General features: G+C 46.8%; 1 protein-coding gene across 1 annotated transcript in view; it reads left to right on the top strand.

Annotated features, from left to right (window-relative positions):
• LOC144602176 (protein kinase C-binding protein NELL1-like) overlaps positions 1-22,900 on the top strand; it is a 452,218-nt gene that overhangs the window by 80,424 nt on the left and 348,894 nt on the right. Inside the window, exons 7-8 of the mRNA XM_078414912.1 lie at positions 14,914-14,996; positions 21,095-21,223. Of these exons, the coding sequence (XP_078271038.1) occupies positions 14,914-14,996; positions 21,095-21,223 (212 nt within the window). The remainder of the gene's footprint in view (positions 1-14,913; positions 14,997-21,094; positions 21,224-22,900) is intronic.

The following is a 22,900-nucleotide window of genomic DNA, read 5'->3' as shown; positions in this document are numbered from 1 at the left end:
GCTGGAGATGAGCGATAGGCACGGATTCATCAGGGAAAAACCTGGAGGATCTTCGTAAGAATGGTTGAGGGGTGGAACAGTTGGGCCAGTGCTGGACTCAGAATTAAAGGGCGCTCTTTTAGGAAGTCGATGAGGAGGAACTTCATTAGTCAGAGGGTAGTTAATCTGTGGAACTCATTGCCACAGAGGGCTGTGGAGGCCAAGTCAGTGGATATTTTTTAAGGCAGAGAAAGACAACTTCTTGATTAGAACGGGTGTCAAGGGTTACGGGGAGAAGGCAGGAAAATGGGATTAGGAGGCAGAGATCAGCCATGATTGAACAGCGGAGTAGACTCGATGGGCCGAATGGCCTAATGCTACTCCTATAACTTGTGAACCTGTGACTTGTTCAGCTGCCTAGTTTAGTTTTAGAGATACTGCCTGGAAACAGGCCCTCCAGCCCACCCGAGTCCAAGTTGACCAGTGGTCATGCATACACGAGCTCTATCCTGCACAGGGTGGGCCATTTACCCAGGATGGAACATTGAAATACTTGAGGGTTTGGTTTAGTTTGGTTTAGTTAAGGACACAGTGTGGAAATGGGCCACTATTTCTATTCTGCACACTAGGGATGATTTTTACTGAAGGCAATTAATCTACCGACCTGCACGTCTTTGGGAGTCAGGGAGGGAACTGGAGAAAACCCACGCGGGTCACGGGGAGAACGTAGAAACTCTGTACAGACAGCACCCGAGGTCAGGGTCGAACCCGTGTCCCTGGCGCCGTGAGAGCAGCAACTCTACCGCCGCATGCCGATGGATTCTATGTCAACTTCCAACTTAATTTGGCCCAACCTTTCATGCCACACATTTTCTATCTGTGCCGGACTTGAAAAGCGACCAACAGAGGCCTTTGCTAAAATATGTCTGGAATAACTCAGCGGGTCAGGCAGCATCTCTGGAGAAAAGGGATGGGTGACATTTCGGGGTCGGGACCCTTCTTCAGAATGTCCCGAAGCCTCACCCATCTTTTTTCTCCAGAGATGCTGCCTGACCCGCTGAGTTCCTCAAGCACTTTATCTAAAGCACAATCCTTGGTCGAAACCAGCATCGGCATTTCTTTGTTTCTACGTTTTAAAATATTAACTTTGCCCGTCTCAAAGTTGCCACTTCTGGAGGTTAAGATTACTCCCAGGACTTTCACAGTTGTAGTTTTTGCCAACTATTCAGATTGATGTGGTGTGGCATCTACGCTCTGCCAGAAATAGACTTCAGCAGAATAATTTATACCCAATGTTATTTTGAGACCATCAGACCTAACATTTTCCCATTAAAATGTTAAACAGAGCTGTGAATCTGTGTCCTGTTGCTGAGCCTCATAGACTGGGAATTGTTGAGAGCACTACTCAATGAACCTTGATTGTTGATATTGAGGTTCGTTTTCCACCATATTAACAGAAGCATTAACCCATTTAAAATAATCTCCTGAAAATTTGACTGTGATGTGTTTGGTTTAGTTCAGAGATACAGCGCAAAAACAGGCCCTTCGGCCCACCGTGTCTGCGCCGACCAGCGATCCCCGCACATTAACACTATCCTACACACGCAAGGGCCAATTTTGACACATGCGCCAAGCCAGTTAACCTACAAACCCGCACTTAAGAAACTTACAAAATTCTTAAGAGGTTGGACAGGCTAGATGCAGGAAGATTGTTCCCGATGTTGGGGAAGTCCAGAACAAGGGGTTCTAAGGATAAGGGGGAAGTCTTTTAGGACCGAGATGAGAACGTTTTTTTTCACACAGAGAGTGGTGAATCTGTGGAATTCTCTGCCACAGAAGGTAGTTGAGGCCAGTTCATTGGCTATATTTAAGAGGGAGTTAGATGTGGACCTTGTGGCTAAAGGGATCAGGGGGTATGGAGAGAAGGCAGGTACGGGATACTGAGTTGGATGATCAGCCATGATCATATTGAATGGCGGTGCAGGCTCGAAGGGCTAAATGGCCTACTCTTGCACCTATTTTCTATGTTTCTATGTTTCTATGCACGTCTTTGGAGTGTGGGAGGAAACCGAAGATCTCGGAGAAAACCCACGCGGGTCACGGGGAGAATGTTCAAATTCCGTACAGGCAGCGCCCGTAGTCGGGATGGAACCCGGGTCTCCGGTGCTGCCAGCGCTGTAAGGCGGCTACTCTACCGCTGTGCCACCATGCCGTGCTCTCGTACCTCCTGCGTGCGGACCTAACCCCGGAAAAGGGGCAATTCTATGTTTACCTACGTGGCTGTAAAAGCTTTCAGCTGCCCGACAGTCTGTACGTGGTCTGTCAATAAATATTGTCTGTGACTCAGGAGAAGCTTAAATATGGTGCTGCAGCAGATGCTGTGTTTCGCTATGGACCCCAGACAATTGCTCATGGTTCCTAACTTCTGTTTGGTTTTGGACATTACCTTCTGAATCGAGGCTCCAGAGAATGAAGACATTCCATTGCCATTTAAATCAGAGTTTAGAGATTAGATTAGTTTGGTTTAGTTCAGTTTAGTTTGGTTTAGTTTAGTTTAGTGTCACGTGTACCGAGGTACAGTGAGAAGCTTTTGTTGCGTGCCAGTCAGCAGAAAGACAATACATGATTACAATCGAGCCATTTACAGTGTACATGACTCATGATACACGTTTAGTGCAAGGTAAAGCCAGCAAAGTCCAACCCAGGATAGTCCAAGGGTCACCAATGAGGTCAATAGACAATAGACAATAGATGCAGGAGGAGGCCATTCGGCCCTTCGAGCCAGCACCGCCATTCAATGTGATCATGGCTGATCATTCTCAATCAGTACCCTGTTCCTGCCTTCTCCCCATACCCCCTGACTCCGTTATCCTTAAGAGCTCTATTTAGCTCTCTCTTGAATGCATTCAGAGAATTGGCCTCCACTGCCTTCTGAGGCAGATAATTCCACAGATTCACAACTCTCTGACTGAAAAAGTTTTTCCTCATCTCAGTTCTAAATGGCCTACCCCTTATTCTTAAACTGTGGCCCCTTGTTCTGGACTCCCCCAACATTGGGAACATGTTTCCTGCCTCTTACGTGTCCAACCCCTTAATAATCTTATATGTTTCGATAAGATCCCCTCTCATCCTTCTAAATTCCAGTGTATACAAGCCTAGTCGCTCCAGTCTTTCAACATATGACAGTCCCGCCATTCCGGGAATTAACCTAGTAAACCTACGCTGCACGCTCTCGATAGTAGTTCAGCACTGCTCTCTGGTTGTGGTAGGTTGGCTTTGGTCAATGTTAACTCTTGTTTGCCTGGAACCCATTGCCAAGTTGTCGTAACTATTATAACTCCAGTGACTAAATTTTGCCTTCTCTGTATTAACTTTAATTTATATGCTGTAACTGTAATTCTTTTTTTGCACAATCTGCAGGCATTGCCACTTTCATTTCACTGCACATCGTGTATGTGCACGTGACAAATAAACTTGACTTGACTTGACTTGATAGTGTTAGTGCGCTGGGACCCCTGGTTGATGCGGACCCGGTGGGCCTGTATCTCTAAACTCAGCGGCTCGGGCAGCATTTGAGGGACGGAACAGACCGGTGACGTTTCGTGACCGGGACCCTTCTTCAGTCTGACGATGCTGCCCGATCCGCCGAGTTCCTCCAGCACTTGGTTCCTCCAAGCTTCCTCCAGCTCGTGATTCCAGCGTCTCGTCTCGCCTTGTTCAGGCATGCAGACGGTCAGCGAGTTATGCTGAGTTAATCCTCACCATCGAGGGATGAATCTCATCTCTGATGTGACGTGTCATCCCAGGTCATTCAAGAAGATTAAAGGAAAAAAATCAGGCCAAGTACCTTGCCACGGGGGCATCCTGCATTTAACGTACATCATAATCGTTCTTGGATTACAGTCTGGCATTGTCAGTCGATGCTGTAAGCCAGTAGCCATTCAAGCAATCACTCTCAATTATACAGATTGGCTGTGCTATCAAGTCAAATCTATCATATATATATATATATATATATATATATATATATATATATATATTGAAAGTTACGCTCAGAACCAGACACCTCAAATCTTCACCACCTTTCAACCAGTTGATTTCCTCCTTTTTGAGGGGGAAAGTATGAAGAACGAGAGGAATTATTAATTCACTTCATACATCTTGAGCAGGGTATCCCAAGATTCGCATTGAATTTCTTGCGTCGTGCATGTGCATAAGGTCACAAGTCATAAGTGATAGGAGCAGAATTAGGCCACTCGGCCCATCAAGTCTACTCTGCCATTCAATAATGGCAGATCTGTCTCTCCCTCCTAACCCCATTCTCCGGCCTTCTCCCCATCACCCCATACTGATCAAGGGGTGCTGATCAAGAATCTATCCATCCCTGCCTTAAAAATATCCATTGACTTGGCCTCCACAGCCTTCTGTGGCAAAGGCTTCCACAGTTTCACCACCGTGACTGGGGGCTATGCTCTGACCTGCCACTCCTCTCTTCCAGCTTCCTTTCCCGCTCACCCCTCCCCCAACATTCAATCTGAAGAAGGGTCCCGACCGGAAACGTCACCTATCCATGATCTCCAGAGATGCTGCCTGACCCGCTGAGTTACTCCAGCACTCTGTGAAATGTCACCTATCCATGTTCTCCAGAGATGCTGCCTGACCTGCTGAGTTACTCCAGCACCCTGTGAAACGTCACCTATCCATGTTCTCCAGAGATGCTGTTCGACCTGCTGAGTTACTCCAGCACCCTGTGAAACGCCACCTATCCATGTTCTCCAGACGTGCCGCCTGACCCGCTGAGTTACTCCAGCACTGTGTCTTTCTTCAGGAGTCTTATTTCATGTGTTGTTGTCTTGTCAAAGTCTGCTCATTAATGGCACCACATTGAACACTATTTTAATGGAAGCATTACCTCAATTTGAAAAGCAAGAGTTCCCTTGAAAAGCTTTGCAGTCGATTTAGGTTGAGCTGTTTAATGCATCTTGCACTCGTACGCTTAAACATGTCATGTTAACCTCATGTCCGGAGAGGGTGATGTGAAGCTTAGTCTCGTCAACAATTTATTGTGCCTTCTGTTTGGCCTCTACAACCTTCTGTGGCAAATAATTCCACAGATTCACCCCCCTCTGGCTAAAGGGCCTAACTCCCTCAACTCCACCAACCTGGGTTCAATCCTGTCCTCAGTGGCTGTATAAAATTACGAGAGGCAGTGATGGGGGAGGGGGGCCATCTCTGACTATTTCAGTCAGACAGTTGTGAATCTGTGGAATTCTCTGCCTCAGAAGACAGTGGAGGCCAATTCTCTGAATGCATTCAAGAGAGAGATAGATAGAGCTCTTCAGGATAGCGGAGTCAGGGGGTATGGGGAGAAGGCAGGAACGGGGTACTGATTGAGAATGATCAGCCATGATCACATTGAATGGTGGTGCTGGTTCGAAGGGCCGAATGGCCTACTCCTGCACCTTTTGTCTATTGGCATGATTTAACCCACTATTCCAGTGAGCTCTTTCAAACTTGGCCATCTAAAACATAGCACAAAAAGTAAGGAAATTTGTGTTTGGTAGATTATTTCTTTGTTGTAACAATGCTTCTTGGCAATAAATCTTATACCGTTGGAAAGCCTGTTTATTTCCCTTTTAAATGGTGCCACATTTGTAAGGAACATGCATTTGTGGGATGAGCAGCAGAGCTGAGTATGTGGGTTGCGCCCATGAAAAATTTGCCAAATCTTCTCTGCCAAAGCCAAACAGCTTATTCTGCCATTGACTCTTGTTCGGTATTGTTTGGTGGATTGGATGATTGAAGTCTGAAGAAACAAGACATATTGGCAATTTAACAATTTATTCATTTAATAAACAGGAGCCTCAGTAGCGTGTGGAAGAACCATACACAGCCATAACAGCCTGGCACCTCCTCCTCATGCTGGTCACCAGCCTGGTCACACACTGTTGTGGGAGGGCATCCCATTCTTGTCAGCACCTGGGGGTACCAGAAGCTCAAAACAAGAGTCAATAGCAACAGCAGAATAAGCTGTTTGGCATTGGCAGAGAAGATTTGGCACATTTTTCATGGGCGCAACCCACATACTCAGCTCTGCTGCTCATCCCACAAATGCATGTTCCTTACAAATGTGGCACCATTTAAAAGGGAAATAAACAGGCTTTCCAACGGTATAAGATTTATTGCCAAGAAGCATTGTTACAACAAAGAAATAATCTACCAAACACAAATTTCCTTACTTTTTGTGCTATGTTTATATGCTGTATCAATGATGAATAATTCCATGGGGAATGTTTTGAAATTAAAAAAAGCCAGTCAGACCCTATGGGCGGCAGGGTGGTGCAGCAGTAGAGTTTCTGCCCCACTGCACCAGAGACCCAGGTTCCATCCTGACTACAGGAGTTTGTACATTCTCTCCGTGACCTGCGTGAGTTCTCTCTGGAAACTCCGGTTTGTAGGTTAATTGGCTTTGGTAAAATTGTAAATTGTCCCTAGTGTGTGCAGGATAGTGTTAATGCTCGGGGATCGCTGGTCGGCACGGACTCCGTGGGGCCGAAGGACCTGTTTCCGCGCTGTATCTCTAAACTAAAGGAAACCATTTTTCCCAGAGTGGAAATGCGGAAGACAAGAGGGTATTGTTTTAAGGTGATGTGCTGGACAGGTTTTATACAGAGAGTAGAGGGTGCCTGGAATGCAGTGCTGGAGCTGGTGGTGGAACAGATACACGATGGCAGGATGTTTTTGTGTGCGTATATGCATGTGTGTGTATATATATGTGTATATGTGTGTGTGTACGTGCGTGTGTGTGTGTGTGTGGGTGTATATATGTGTGTGCGTGTGTATATGTGTGTGTGTGTATATATATGTGTGTGCATATATGAGTAAGTCTGTGTATGTGTGTGTGTGTGTGTGTGTATATATGTGTGCGTGTGTGTATATATGTGTGTGTGCATGTGTATATATGTGTGTGTGTATATGTGTGTGCATATATGTGTGTGTATATATGAGTGTGTCTGCGTGTATGTGTGTGTGTGTATGTGTGTGTGTGTGTGTGTACATATGTGTGTGTGCATGTGTATATGTGTGTGTGTATGTGTGTGTGCATATACGTGTGTGTATATATGAGTGTGCCTGCATGTATGTGTGTGTGTGCGCATAAAAAAACAGCTTTATTCCTCGTTTATTATATTGTTTACAGAGTACTATGTTTACATATTCCGCTGTGCAGCTGCAAGTATGAATGTCATGGTTCTGTTGGGGACATATGACAATAAAACACTCTTTACTCTCGTACCCTGTGCTGCTCTGCTCTACGTTCTTTCGTGCTCCCTTTGTAGACTTTGCAGCAACTCTACCGCTGCACCACCGTGCTGCCCTCCGGAGAAAAGATGGATAGATGACTTTTTAGTCGGGGACCTTCAGACAATCACATCCCGTGTATAACTTGTAGAATCGTCTCGGCCCGGTGGCGCAGCGGTAGAGTTGTTGCCTTCCAGCGCCAGAGACGCGGGTTTAATCCCGACTACGGGTGCTGTCTGTACGGAGTTTGTACGTTCTCCCTGTGACTGCATGGGTATTCTCCGGGTGCTCCGGTTTCCTCCAACACTCCAAAGACATACAGGCTTGTAGGTTAATTGGCTTTGGTAAGAATTGTAAATTGTCCCCGGTGTGTGTAGGAGGGTGTTGGGTACGGGGTGATCGCTGGTCGCGTGGACTCGGTGGGCCGAAGGGCTTGGTACCTTTCTCTGAATGCATTCAAGAGAGAGCTAGATAGAGCTCTTTAGGATAGCGGAGTGAGGCGGTATGGGGAGAAGGCAGGAACGGGGTACTGATTGAGAATGATCAGCCATGATCACATTGAATGGTGGTGCTGGCTCGAAGGGCCGAATGGCCTACTCCTGCACCTATTGTCTATTGTCTATTGTACCACGCTGTATCTCTAAACTAAAACTACATGTTAGATGTATTCAAGAGAGAGTTAGATATTGCTCTTTGGGATAACGGTATCAAGGGATATGGGGGAAAAGCAGGAACGGGGTACTGATTCTGGATGATCAGACATGATCATATTGAATGGCGGTGCTGGCTCGAAGGGCCGAATGGCCTCCTCCTCCTGCAACCTAGGGTTGCCATCCTTCTCAATCTCAGACAAGGGACAATAGGTGACGTCACCACCCCCTGCCCCACGTGCCCTCGCCCAGCCTGCGGCCACGTGCTCCCGCTCCACCAATGGTGGCTGCCCGGGCCGGGAGGCGGGTTGCTACGCAACCTCCGTCAGGCGGCGCCCGGGCCTCCAGGCCTACACTGTCTGGGCCTACAGCGGCCCCCGGGCCGACAGCGTCCCCCCCCCCCAGGGCCTAATACGGGACAAGGGCAGTCCTGTACGGGACAAACCAATTTAGCTCAATATACGGGATGTCCCGGCTAATACGGGACAGTTGACAGCCCCACCTGCACCTATTCTCCATGCTTCTATGATTCTAAACCAAACTAAAGTTGGGCAGGTAACTGAGGCTCGCCGAGTGACAGGTAATTGATTAACACCCTCAGTGCATTGTCGACAATATTTCAATGGTGCAAGGCAAAGACTGCCTTGACGCTCAAAGATGCGCAAAGAATTACCTGAGAACCATTGGCTTTGTTACGATTACAACCAGAGTGAAGCTACTACTAGGTGAGAATGACTTCCTTAATAGTCGCACTAAGCTTGTCAAAATTCAACCCTGTTAGCTTGCCTGCAGCATTCTCCTGCTCTGCATTGCATTCACACGCTGTAATATAACTCGTCTCCCTGCGATGGTTTTTAACTAACGCTGTCAGTTTAGTCCGTCACTTGAGATCTTAAGAAGTGTTGCATTGAACTATCCTCAAACACCCAGTGAAGGGAATCTTATCACACCTATTGATGCAAACATCTAAGCCAAGAAATAGATTTGCTTTTCGCTTGAATACAAACACGGCCACCATTTTCAATTTAAATGTTAATGTTCCATCAATTTTGGTGGCTTTCTGTTAAAATTGGAACCTTTCCATTTGCAAGATTTCAACGCAGATGTCATTTTATCAAATAAAAATGAACCTTTTTGTTTTGTTTTTAGTAAATGGTCAGAAATAAACAAGAAAACCATCCTTGAAATAGTTTGCATGAATTTCGACTGAATTTTGATATTACAGTATGATTCTTAATTTCTTACGGTTTTGTTTCTTGCTGCACACACGGGCTTTTTTTGAAGGATGGCGTATTAGCAGGCAGTGTTGTAGAAAAATGGTTTCTAGCAAGGTTGACTGCGGTTTATGTAACGTGTTTGGTAGAGGGATACAGCATGAAAGCAGGTCCTTCGACCCACCGAGTCCACGCCGACCAGCACATTACCGCTATACGACACAAACCAGGAACAAATTACAATGACGCCAAAGCCAACTAACCTACAAACCTGTACGCCTTTGGAGTGTGGGAGGAAACCGGAGCGCCCGGAGAAAACAGGGAGAACGTGCAGACAAGCACCTGTGGTTAGGATCGAACCCGGGTCTCTGGAACCGTGAGGCAGCAACTCTACCGCTGCGTCACCATGCCGACCCTCTGTGTTAAGAAAGTAAACCCAGTACAGTGCCAGACACCTGGACTCGATCCTGACCTTGGATGCTGTCTGCGTGGAGTTTGAACGTTCTCCCTGAGACCGTGTGGGTTTCCTCTGCTCCAGTTTCAATAGACAATAGACAATAGACACTAGACAATTGACAATAGACAATAGGTGCAGGAGTAGGCCATTCGGCCCTTCGAGCCAGCACCGCCATTCAATGTGATCATGGCTGATCATTCTCAATCAGTACCCCGTTCCTGCCTTCTCCCCATACCCCCTGACTCCGCTATCCTTAAGAGCTCTATCTAGCTCTCTCTTGAATGCATTCGGAGAATTGGCCTCCACTGCCTTCTGAGGCAGAGAATTCCACAGATTTACAACTCTCTGACTGAAAAGCTTTCCTCCCACACCCAAAGGACCTGGAAGATTGTGGTTTAATCGTCCTCTGTAAATTGCCGCTTGTGCTTGGGGATAACATAGAACTAGTGCGATCAATTGTCAGCGTGGACTTGGTAGGCCAAAGGGTCTGTTTCCATGCTTTGTCGCTAAATAATACAAAACCATTTTAAAATATGTATAAGTCAGCGTTGTGTGCAGCGTACAATGTTCTGGATTGTGGTCAGGTCATTTAAAGGAAGTGGTGAAATGCCATTACATTCGTAATTCTGATCACAAACATTTTTTGGCCTTGTCTTTTCCACTTGATTGCCAGCTGTGCCTAGGGTTGCCAACTGTCCCGTATTAGCCGGGACATCCCGTATTTTGGGCTAAATTTGTTTGTCCCGTACGGGACCGCCCTTGTCCCATATTAGGCCCGGGGGGCACTGCAGGCCCCTAACACTTTAGGCCTGGACACTGTAGGCCCGGGGGCCACTGTAGGCCCGGACAGTGTAAGGCAACGGAGTGTGAATCGGGGAGTGTGTTCGCCGAACGGAGGTTGCGTAGCAACCCGCCTCCCTGCCCAGGCGGCCGCCATTGGTGGAGCGGGAGCACGTGGCCGCTGGCTGGGTGAGGTCACGTGGGGCGCGGGGCGGTTACATCACCTTGTCCCGTATTTGGGAGTTAGAAAGTTGGCAACCCTAGCTGTGCCATCACTGAGTATTGCGATATTCATTCAGCCTTTTAATCATGCTTGGACACCCCTCATTGAGCCAATGTTGACCAACACTTAGAGAGTTATCAGTCTGTTACAATGTTACACAGTCCTGGTCCTGAAGTTGGCCTTAATACTGATCCAGGAACGCTGAGGCCCTGTACAAGAAGGGACGGAGCTGGCTCTACTTTTTGAGAAGGCTCCGCTCCTTCAACATCTGCAGTAAGATGCTGCAGATGTTCTACCATTCAGTGATAGCCATGCCATCTTCTTCGCTGTCGTGTGCAAGGGGCAGCAGGGCGAAGGCCGCGGACACCAATAGGACCAACAAACTCAGATTCCTATTGAATCTTTTTCCCTTCACCTTAAACCTATGGTCCTCGATTCACCTACTCTGGGCAAGAGACTCTGTGCATCTACCTGATCTATTCCTCTCATGATTTTATCGTCAGGGAGAGTCAGAGAGAGTCAGAGGTCCAGAAACATGCGCTTCAGCCCAACTTGACCATGCTGATGAAGATGCCCAAGTACACTCGTCCCATCTGGGCCATATCCTCCTGATCCTTACATCCCTACTCCTCACAATCTTACACAGTAGCATTATTTGGAGGCCCTTTGTGTGAGCGACTCTTGCACTTCTTCTTGCGTTTGAGTGCGCCACCACTGCTCCTGCTTCTGCTGTCTCTGTATGTTGTCGTTCGCCTGACTGAGGGCAGTTGACAGGGCTCACCACGGGGAGGTCAACAACGTGAGCCCCGGCTCTTGCACTGACACTTATCACTGTCACGCGGCAGACCTAATGTCGGGCCTCTATGTCCCTACATGAGTGGCACGGTGGCGCAGCGGTAGAGTTGCTGTCTTACAGCACCAGAGACGCAGGATCGATCCTGACTACGGGCGCTGTCGGTACGGAGCTTGGACCAAGAAAAATCACAAGTGCCTTTTCTTGTCAATGAGCCGCTTCTTGGTTCTTGCTTCTTGGTCCTCCAAAATATTCCAAATGGAATTTAAACTGGAGGTGGCGGAGCGTGGACTTAAGCAAGAAGGGCTTCTTGGAGAAGAAGAGCTGCCTTCAATGTAGTTGCATCTGGTTGAGTAACTATAGTAGGGTGAAGACTATTCCATGCTTTAATTGTGCGAGGGAAGAATGGATTGCTACACACATCTGTCTTGATAGCTGGTGTCTCAAATTGAATCGAATGCCCTGATAGGTTTGGGTTTGGTGTAGATGTGGCAATCTATGTCGAGCTGACCATTTAACATTTTGTAAAAACAGGTCAAACGGTGGGCGTTATGCCTGTCTTGACACCTCGGTTCTCACCCTCCAATAGGTTCTTTTCCCCAAACCCGCGTTACTATTAACCATATAACCATATAACAATTACAGCACGGAAACAGGCCCGTTCGGCCCTACCAGTCCACGCCGACCACTTTCTCTGACCTAGTCTCATCTACCTGCTCTCAGACCATAACCCTCCAATCCCCTCCCATCCATATACCTATCCAATTTACTCTTAAATAATAAAATCGAGCCTGCCTCCACCACTTCCACCGGAAGCCCATTCCATACAGCCACCACCCTCTGAGTAAAGATGTTACCCCTCATGTCACCCCTAACCTTTTGTCCCTTAATTCTGAAGTTATGTCCCCTTGTTGGAATCTTCCCCACTCTCAAAGGGAAAAGCCTACCCACGTTAACTCTGTCCGTCCCTCTTAAAATTTTAAAAACCTCTATCAAGTCCCCCCTCAACCTTCTACGCTCCAAAGAATAAAGACCCAACCTGTTCAACCTCTCTCTGTAGCTTAAGTGCTGAAACCCAGGCAACATTCTAGTAAATCTCCTCTGTACCCTCTCCATTTGCATATCTTTCATTCATTGTCCTTTATCTCTCCACATCGCTGTCTATGTCCCTCGTTTCCTTAATCCCGAAGCAGTCTGAAGAAGGGTCTCGACTCGAAACGTCTCTCCAGAGACGCTGCCTGTCCCGCTGAGTTACTCCAGCTGTTTTTGTGTCTGTCTTCGGTTTAAACCACATCTGCGGTGCCTTCTGACGCTGAAGAAACGGCTTGTCGGTTGATGGTAAGGAGGCGACACTTCTCGAAGCCGGAACACCTTGTTAATACAGATGCAGAGACGTAGTGAGCTGCGAAGTTACAGCTCTGCTGCACATCTTGTTTCATGTCAGGAGTACAAATGCTGGCATGAATTTTTAAACAGCGTATCAAAATTAAGATTTCATGATTCTCAAATTTTAAATATTAATCGTCCCAAAGATGTACCTCTTTCTCCACAATGTCCCTCACCTGCCAGCAGGTTGCTTGCTCTGCCTTGAGATGTGGCCAGCTTAACAAAAGGTCACAAGGTCATAGGAGTAGAATTAGGCCACTCGGCCCATCAAATCTACTCCGCCATTCAAGTGCTCCGCCATTCTAGTACTCCCTCTACTAGCCTTAGAGGGAGTACAGAGAAGGTTCACCAGATTGATCCCTGGGATGGCAGGACTTTCATATGAAGAAAGACTGGATAGACTGGGCTTGTACTCGCTGGAATTTAGAAGACTGAGGGGGGATCTTATTGAAACATATAAAATTCTTAAGGGGTTGGAGAGGCTAGATGCGGGAAGATTGTTCACGATGTTGGGGAAGTCCAGAACCAGGGGTCACAGCTTAAGGATAAGGGGGAAGTCTTTTAGGACCGAGATGAGAAAACATTTCTTCACACAGAGAGTGGTGAGTCTGTGGAATTCTCTGCCGCAGAAGGTAGTTGAGGCCAGTTCATTGGCTATATTTAAGAGGGAGTTAGATGTGGCCCTTATGGCTAAAGGGATCAGGGGGTATGGAGAGAAGGCAGGTACAGGTTACTGAGCTGGATGATCAGCCATGATCATATTGAATGGCGGTGCAGGCTCGAAGGGCCGAATGGTCTACTCCTGCACCTATTTTCTATGTTTCTATGTGTCTAATCCTGGCTGATCTATCTCTCACTCCTAACCCCATTCTCCTGCCTTCTCTCCATGGTACATTTACCATACTATGAAACGGCACATTTAATTTGAAATGGGCAATATGTTATAGAGGTGATTTTATGGGGGTGTCTACAATCATGAGAGAAATAGATTGGGTAGAGGCACAGAGTCTCTTGCTCAGAGCTCTTCACCGTGTCACGGTTCAATGAACTAAACTGAACTGAACTGAGTAGGGGAATCGAGAACCGTAAGGTGAAGGGGGAAATTTGTTGTAGGAATCTGAGAGGTACCTTTATCACACAAAGGGTAGTGGGTGTATGGAACAAGCTGTCGGGGGACATAGTTGAGGCTGGGTCTATTGTAACACTTAAGAAGTACATGCTTCCATTTCTTCTGCCTCTATGTCCCTACATGAGTGGCACGGTGGCGCAGCGGTAGAGTTGCTGCCTTACAGCACCAGAGATGCAGGTTCGATCCTGACTACGGTCGATACGGAGCTTGTACGTTCTGCCCGTGACACCCGTGGGTTTTCTCCGGGTGCTCCGGTTTCCTACCACACTCTGAAGACATACAGATTTGTAGGTTAATTGGCTTGGTATAACTGGAAAACATGTCCCTATGTTTGTGGGATATTGTTAGTGTGCGGGGATCGCCGGTCGGCGCGGGCTCGGTGGGCCGAAGTGCCTGTTTCTGCGCTATATCTCCAGACTAAACCAAACTGAAAAACACCTGATAAACCAAGGCTGTTCAAATATAGCTACTTACAAAAACACCGGGATTTCAATGGTAGCTGTTGAGCTTTACAACCGGAAACCCTTCAGAAATGGTGCCTTTCAGTGGATGAGAGCACAGTTACAGCTTGAGAATAAGTGCACCAGCATTTAAATAGAATCCTGTTGAAAACTTACACCAGGGGAATGAATGGAGATGATGCAAGAATATCAATTTTGGAGGAATATGTGATTTCAAGCGGGTTTGCTGCAAATCCCATCGTGACAAATGTGGGCTTGTTTCGACATTGCTGTGGAGATCCTGTCCACCCGAATTGAAAGAGTGTAATATTGTTATTATATAGCGCGTGCCAATGTTACTTGTCTATTGTTTTGAAGGCTCGTTGCACAGCAGGATGTGATATCTTACCCTTGCTGTGGAAACCGGATAGAATGAATGCATGCTTTTCAATTTCAATTACCGCCGTCATTAGCCGTTGGTATTGTTCTGTGTGCAGTCTCGAGCCTCGGGAGATATTTACTCACGTTTCTTTGTCCCTTTCTTTATCTTTGCCACGCTGGAGCATGCCCAACCTGCAGTGACTTCCTGAACCTGGTCCAAGGCATAATGGATCTGCAGGACCTGCTTGCAAAGATGACGACCAAGGTAAGTTGACCAGACGGGACCCCACCACTGGCCATATCTTCCCATCCCCTCCCCTCTCTGCGTTCCGCAGAGACCGTTCCCTCCGTAACTCCCTGGGTCCACTCGTCCCTTCCTACCCAAACCACCCCAACCCCGGGCACTTTCCCCTGCAACCGCACGAGATGCAACACCTGTCCCTTTACCTCCCCCCTCAACTCCATCCAAGGACCCAGGTGAGACAAAGGTTCACCTGCACCTTCTCCAACCTCATCTATTGCATCCGCTGCTCTAGATGTCAACTTATTTACATCGGCGAAACCAAGCGCAGGCTCGGCGATCGCTTCGCTGAACACCTGCGCTCGGTCCGCATTAACCAAACTGATCTCCCGGTGGCTGAGAACTTCAACTCCCCCTCCCATTCCCAGTCTGACCTTTCTGTCATGGGCCTCCTCCAGTGCCATAGTGAGGCTCACCGGAAATTGGAGGAACAGCACCTCATATTTCGCTTGGGCAGTTTGTAGCCCAGTGGTATGAACATCGACTTCTCCAACTTTAGATAGTTCCTCTGTCCCTCCCATCCCCTCCTCCTTCCCAGATCTCCCTCTATCTTCCTGTCTCCACCTATATCCTTCCTTTGTCCCGCCCCCCTGACATCAGTCTGGAGAGGGGTCTCGACCCGAAACGTCGCCCATTCATTCTCTCCCGAGATGCTGCCTGACCTGCCGAGTTACTCCAGCATTTTGTGAATAAGTTGACCAGAATACATTCGTCGGTGGTGGGAGCAGAATTTGACCATTCGGCCCATCGAGTCTACTCTGCCATTCAATCACGGCTGATCTGTTTCTCCCTTCCTAACCCCATTCTCCTGCCTTCTCCCCATAACCCCCTGACACCCGTACTAATCAAGAATCTATCTATCTATCTCTGCCTTAAAAATCTCCATTGACTTGGCCTCCGCAGCCTTCTGTGACACGGTGGCGCGGCGGTAGAGTTGCTGCCTCACAGCGCTTGCAGTGACAGAGACCCTAGTTCGATCCCGACTACGGTTTGTGTATGTACAGAATGTGTACGTTCTCTCCGTGATTTCTCCAAGATCTTTGGTTTTCTCCCTCACTCCAAGGACGTACAGGTTTGTGGGACAATTAGCTTGGTATAAACGTATAAATGTTAAATTGAACCTAGTGTGTGTAGGAGAGTGTCAGTGTGTACAGGGATCGCTGGCCGGCGCGGACCCGGTGGGCCGAAAGGGCCTGTTTCCGCGCTGTATCTCTAAACTAAACTAAACTAAACAATTAAAAGAAAGGAACCATTAAAAATACCTTTCATTGTATCAAAATCATTTTCCAATGACATTTGGTTATCAAGGTTTTTTCAAAAATGTTTTAGTGTGCAAATTTGCATCCTGCTATTTGGATTTGGTTTGGTTGTTATTTGTTTGAAAATTAAAAAAATGATAACATACCTCCAGGGAAACTGCAGAACAATTAAATAAACCAATATTTATTTCTATCAAATTCCTGTCAAATGCAATTTATTTTAGCTATCTCCGGCTGGATTAAGTAAAGGAGGTTCCAAAAAATCTACCACCTATTTTTGTATTTGAAGACTGCTAGCATAAAGTAGATAAATGGATGATCAAAGTTAGATATTCAAGATTAAGGGACACTGTTATATTATATTGTCTTCTGGAAGTTCCATTGCAATCAAGCTGGGCAACTCTGCTTCTTTGTCTCAGCCTCCCCCCCTCACACCATGTCCCTCCCTGCCTGCCCACTGTGCCACCCACTGTCTGCCCGGTGTCACCAACCCCGTCCCCTCTCCGCTACTCCACGAGATTCAGAAATCACTATCCTACACGCGCGAGAGAGAAATTTTACAATGATACCAAAGCCAATTAACCTACAAACCTGTACGTCTTTGGAGCGTGGGAGTTAAACTGGAGATCTTGGAGAAATCCCACGCAGGTCACGGGGAGACCGTACAAACTCCGTACAGACAGCACCCGCAGTCAGGATTGAACCCGGGTCTCTGGCGCTGTGAGGCAGCAACTCAACCGCTGAACAAACTAAGCTAAACTAAATATCACAGCTGGCCTTTTTGAAGAGCACAGGTTTTTTTGGACGGGATGTCTGCATAAAAACCTTGTTAACAGCATCAGTACAAACTTGCAAAAGGTCCCCAGTGAAGCCATTTTAGTGCATCTTTTCACAAGCTTATTATTTTCTAGACCATTGTGCACTTAATTTGATTCTAAAGCAGTCTCTCAAGATGCAAAAGGTTCAGGGGGATGCAGGTGAGCTAGAAGCGTACAACCAAATAGAAACTGTACATAATTGCAGCAAATTGTGGATGCAACCCAGACCATCACACAAACCAATCTCTTTTCTATTGACTCCACTTATACCTCACGCTGCCTCGGCAAGGCCAGCAGCATAATCAAGGACCAGTCGCACCCTGGCCACTCCCTCGTCTCCCCTCTCCCATCGGGCAAAAGGAATTGAAGTGTAAAAATACACACCACCAGATTCAGGGACAGTTTCTTCCCAGCTATTATCAGGCAACTGAACCACCCTACCTCAACCAGAGAGCAGTGCTAAAGTACTATCTACCTCTTTGATGACCCTTGGACTATCCTTGATCGGACTTTGCTGGTTTTACCGTACACCAAGCGTCATTCCCTTTTCATGTATCTGTACACTGTAAATAGCTCAATTGTAATCATGTCTTGTCTTTCCGTTGACTGGATAGCACGCAACAAAAGCTTTTCACTGTACCTCGGTACACGTGACAATAAACTAAACTGAAACTGAACTGAACTGAACTAATATGCAAAAATAAACTACTCCCAGTGTGACTTTGGGGCCTTCGTTTAATTGCAGGATTATCATGATTGATTTAATGACTTTCTTAGCATTGCATAATAAGCTGAGAAAAAAACAACCCAAGATGAGGTGCAATGATTTTTAGTTAAAGATTTTACCTTTTGAATTTTAAAATACATATTTACATATCAGAACACGTCCACAGTACAGAAATGAAGCTGTTGCTCTTTTTATAGTCGCATGCCCTATCTTTTAATGAATTTGAGTGTTTATGCTTTCCAGAGATGGTTTCCAGAGATTAATTCAATTTTCATTTTCGGGCTTCCATTTTATCAAATATCCATTTGATTCTGCCCATCAAGTCTACTCTGCCATTTAATCGTGGCTGATCTATCTCTCCCTCCTAACCCCATTCTCCTGCCTGCTCCCCATAACCCCTGACTCCCATACTAATCAGTCTTAATTTTGTTCCACTGATCAAGAATCTATCTGTGCCTTTTCAAAGAGAATTTGGCGCTGAGATTTTTCAATGTTCTGGGTGAAAAATCAACGGAAAAAATAGAGGATGTAAATGAACCAATAGCAATGTTGGATTAGGAAGAGATGGGGTTCAAGAAGGGTCAAAGTTCAGCGTGTTGCAGGAAGTGTGATTTACCAATGGTGGGCCAATGGTAGAGGGACAGATGGAAGACGCTAGAATCTAAAGGAGACAAAAATTGGTGCAGCACGGTGGCGCGGCAGTAGAGTTGCTGCCTCACAGCACCGGATTTACCACATTTCTGGTAAAAATGGTACATTGTCCCTGGTGTGTGTAGGATCGTGCTAGTGCGCGGGGATCACTGGTCGGTGCGGACTCGGTAGGCCGAAGGGCTGATTTCCGCGCTTTATCTCTAAAACCAAACGAATAAACTCAAAGTCATTGTTTAAAAACTAGAAACTAAGTGATCAACGAAATTTGTATCGGCAGAGAACCACATCAGGTGGTGCAGCGGTAGAGCTGCTGCCTTACAGCTCCAAAGATCCTGACCTCGGTTGCTGCCTGTGTGGAGTTTGCACGTTCTCCCCGTGACCAAAGGGGCTCCGGTTTCCCCCCAGGTGGGACTAGCATAGATGGGGCATTTTGGTTGGCATGGGCTAGTTGGGCCACAGGGCCTGTTTCCATGCTGTATGACTCTATTAGACCAGAAGGTAGTTATCCATATTTTATTGTCTCTGTGCCTGCAGTTGAAGATGTCAAGTTAATTATTTTTTGTTGTATCTTATTCCAGAGGTGAATATGGGGTTGTGTGCACCGAGGCTAAAGGGAGAGGTTGAGCAGGCTAGGACTTTATTCCTTGCAGTGCAGGACGATGAGGGGTGATCTTATAGAGATGTACAAAATCATGAGAGGAATAGAGCAGGTAAATCCACAGTCTCCAGTGAACCAGAAGACATAGGTTTAAGGTGAGGGGGGAAGAGTTAATAGGGACCTGATGGGTGACTTTTTTTACATAAATGGTGGTGGAAATATGTTAAAAAAAACCATTTGGACAGGTACATGGATAGGATAGGTTTAGAGGAATATGGGCCAAGCGCAGGAAGGTGGGACTAGTGTAGATGGGGCATGTTGGTTGGTGTGGGCAAGTTGGGCCGAAGGGCTTATTTTCCACGCTGTATGACTCTATGACTTTGAATGTCAGAAATCAAAGGTCGTTGACATAAAACATTCATTCTTCATACGGTCATAAGTGATAGGAGCAGAATTAGACCATTCGGCCCATCGCCAGATCAATCTTTCCCTCTCTACCCCATTCTCCTGCCTTCTCCCCCAAAACCCCCAACCTTTGAATTATTTTTTTCTTTCTCCATTAAGTGCCACCAGACCGCTAAGTATTTCCAGTAATTTTTTATTTGACATTTTAGAAAAAATAAATCCAGATCTCTAAATTGATTCCGTGCAGTTTCTTGTGAAAGAAAGAAGCATCGTCTGTCAGCTTTTATTTTTGCCATGCCAGTTTTAGTGCAAGCTTTCCTGATTAATTATTAATGCCGGATCTCAATACCTAGCCCCCTGTGGTGTGACAAGCCTGAGTCTTTATTGAACCATTTTTTGTGGGAAGAACACGTCTTGGAAGTTCCAGACACGCTGCGGTAAAATCAAAGGAGAAGCTCAAGGTATTTTATTGCGAGCTGGAAAGATTTAGATTTAGAGATCCAGCGCGGAAACAGGCCCTTCGGCCCACCGGGTCCGCGCCGCCCAGCGATCCCCGCACATTAACACTATCCTACACTCACTAGGGACAATTTTTTACATTTTGCCCAGCCAATTAACCTACACACCTGTACGTCTTTGGAGTGTGGGAGGAAACCGAAGATCTCGGAGAAAACCCACGCAGGTCACGCGGAGAACGTACAAACTCCGTACAGACGGCACCCGTAGTCGGGATCGAACCAGAGTCTCCGGCGCTGCATTTGCTGTAAGGCAGCAACTCTACCGCCGTGCCGCCGTGCTTACTTTGCGTAACTTTGCTGGACATTATCTTGCACTGCACGGCAGGAACGGGGTACTGATTGAGAATGATCAGCCATGATCACATTGAATGGCGGTGCTGGCTCGAAGGGCCGAATGGCCTTCTCCTGCACCTATTTTCTATTGTCTATTGTCTATTGTCTATTCCCTTTATCCTGTATCTGTGCACTGTGGACGGCTCGATTGTAATCGTGTATTGTCTTTCCGCTGACTGGATAGCGCGCGACAAGAAAGCTTTTCACTGTACCTCGGTACACGTGACAATATACTAAACCAGGCCAAAGCCCAGGACGACAGACGTAATCACCCATGAGTCCAAAGAGTAATTCAGGTGAACCTTTGGCACAGGTTTAGTGTCAAAGAACATAGATTTGGTTGTGAAAGTTAAGAAGAATCAAGTAAAGATATTACCCTTATCTTTGGCTCCGGTTTCCTCCCACACTCCAAAGATGTGCAGGTTTGTAGGTTAATTGGCTTCGGTAAAATTGTAAATTATCCCGAGTGTGTAGGATAGTGTTAGTGTACGGGGATCGCTGGTCGGAGAAAACCCACGCAGGTCACAGGGAGTAGGTACAAACTCCGTACAGACAGCACCCATAGTCGGGATCGAACCCGGGTCTCTGGCACTGCAAACGCTGTAATATCCACTGACTAGTGTGGGGTTTTAGATAAATTTGAAAGGGGGGAAACCAACTTGGAGCAGAGATGCTGGCACGGGTCGGTTATGTGGCCTGCATGTTAACGATGTTGATTGTTGCATGATCTCACTGCCGATCTTCCCGTTGCAGTTAAACTATGCGGAGTCTCGGCTGAACGAGCTCGAGAGGTGTTACTGTGAGAGAACCTGCCGGGTGAACGGAGAAGTGTACCGGAGCATGGAATCATGGGTTGAAAAGTGCAAAAACTGTACCTGCAAGGTGAGTAGTTTTAAAAAAAAATTTAGAGATACAGCGCGGAAATAGGCCTTTCGGCCCATCGAGTCCGCGCTGACCAGCGATCCCCGCACATTAACACCGCCCAAAACGCTTGCAACAATTTACAATTTATTACCAAAGCCAATTAACTTACAAACCTGAATCCAAATATCCGAATAATAATCCAAATTATTAAGTATTTGCTGAATACGGTTTAGAGATACAGCGTGGAAATAGGCCCCTCGACCCACCAAGTCCACCCCAACCAGGTGTCACCCACACACCTGCACTATCCTACACACACTAGCGACAATTTACAATTTTTACCGAAGCCAATAAACCTCCAAACTGCACGACTTTGGAGTGTGGGAGGAAACCGGAGCACCCGGAGGAAAACCCACGCGGTCACGGGGAGAAGGTACACACACCGTACAGACAGCACCCATAGTCAGGATCGAACCCGGGACTCTGGTGCTGGAAGGCAGCAAACCGACCGCTGCGCCACCGTGCCATTGTTGGAGGGAGTTGAGTCGTCGGAAGAGGAATGGTTCCAAGAGGCTTGAACTGCACCAAGTTCAAGAGTCGAGAGTGTTTTATTGTCATGTGTCCTGAAACGGAACAATCAAATTCTTACTGGCTGCAGCACGACAGATATGTGTACATAGTACTCTGTAAACACACCACCATTGACTTCATGCTGCCTTGGAAAAACAGTCAACAAAATCAAAGACGTCTGATCTCGGTTGTTCCTTCTCCCCATTTCCATCGGCCAGTAGGTACTGAAGCTTAATATAGTGCATCACCAGACTCAGGAACAGCTTCTCCCCCTCTGTGTTGTGAATGGTTCTTACATGGCTCAGGTACTGATTCAGCAAATTGATAGATGACACAAAGCTGGGTGGCAGTGTGAGCTGTGAGGAAGATGCTATGAGGTTGCAGGGTGACTTGGACAGGTTGTGTGAGTGGGTGGATGCATGGCAGATGCAGTTTAATGTGGATAAGTGTGAGGTTATCCACTTTGGTGGTAAGAATAAGAAGGCAGATTATTATCTGAATGGTGTCAAGTTAGGAAAAGGGGACGTACAACGAGATCTTGGTGCCCTAGTGCAGCAGTCACTGAAAGGAAGCATGCAGGTACAGCAGGCAGTGAAGAAAGCCAATGGAATGTTGGCCTTCATAACAAGAGGAGTTGAGTATAGGAGCAAAGAGGTCCTTCTGCAGTTGTATAGGGCCCTAGTGAGACCGCACCTGGAGTACTGTGTGCAGTTTTGGTCTCCAAATTAGAGGAAGGATATTCTTGCTGTTGAGGGCGTGCAGCGTAGGTTTACTAGGTTGATTCCCGGAATGGCGGGACTGTCGTATGTTGAAAGACTGGAGCGTCTAGGCTTGTATACACTGGAATTTAGAAGAATGAGAGGGGATCTTATTGAAACATATAAGATTATTAAGGGGTTGGACACGTTAGAGGCAGGAAACATGTTCCCAATGTTGGGAGAGTCCAGAACCAGGGGCCACAGTTTAAGAATAAGGGATAGGCCATTTAGAACGGAGATGAGGAAAAACTTTTTCAGTCAGAGAGTTGTGAATCTGTGGAATTCACTGCCTCAGAAGGCAGTGGAGGCCAATTCTCTGAATGCATTCAAGAGAGAGCTAGATAGCGCTCTTAAGGATAGCGGAGTC

This window comes from Rhinoraja longicauda, chromosome 18, assembly GCF_053455715.1.
Source record: "Rhinoraja longicauda isolate Sanriku21f chromosome 18, sRhiLon1.1, whole genome shotgun sequence".
NCBI lineage: Eukaryota > Metazoa > Chordata > Chondrichthyes > Rajiformes > Arhynchobatidae > Rhinoraja > Rhinoraja longicauda.
The sequence above is the reverse complement of the archived record's forward strand: the minus strand, read 5'-3'. Positions and strand labels throughout refer to the sequence as shown.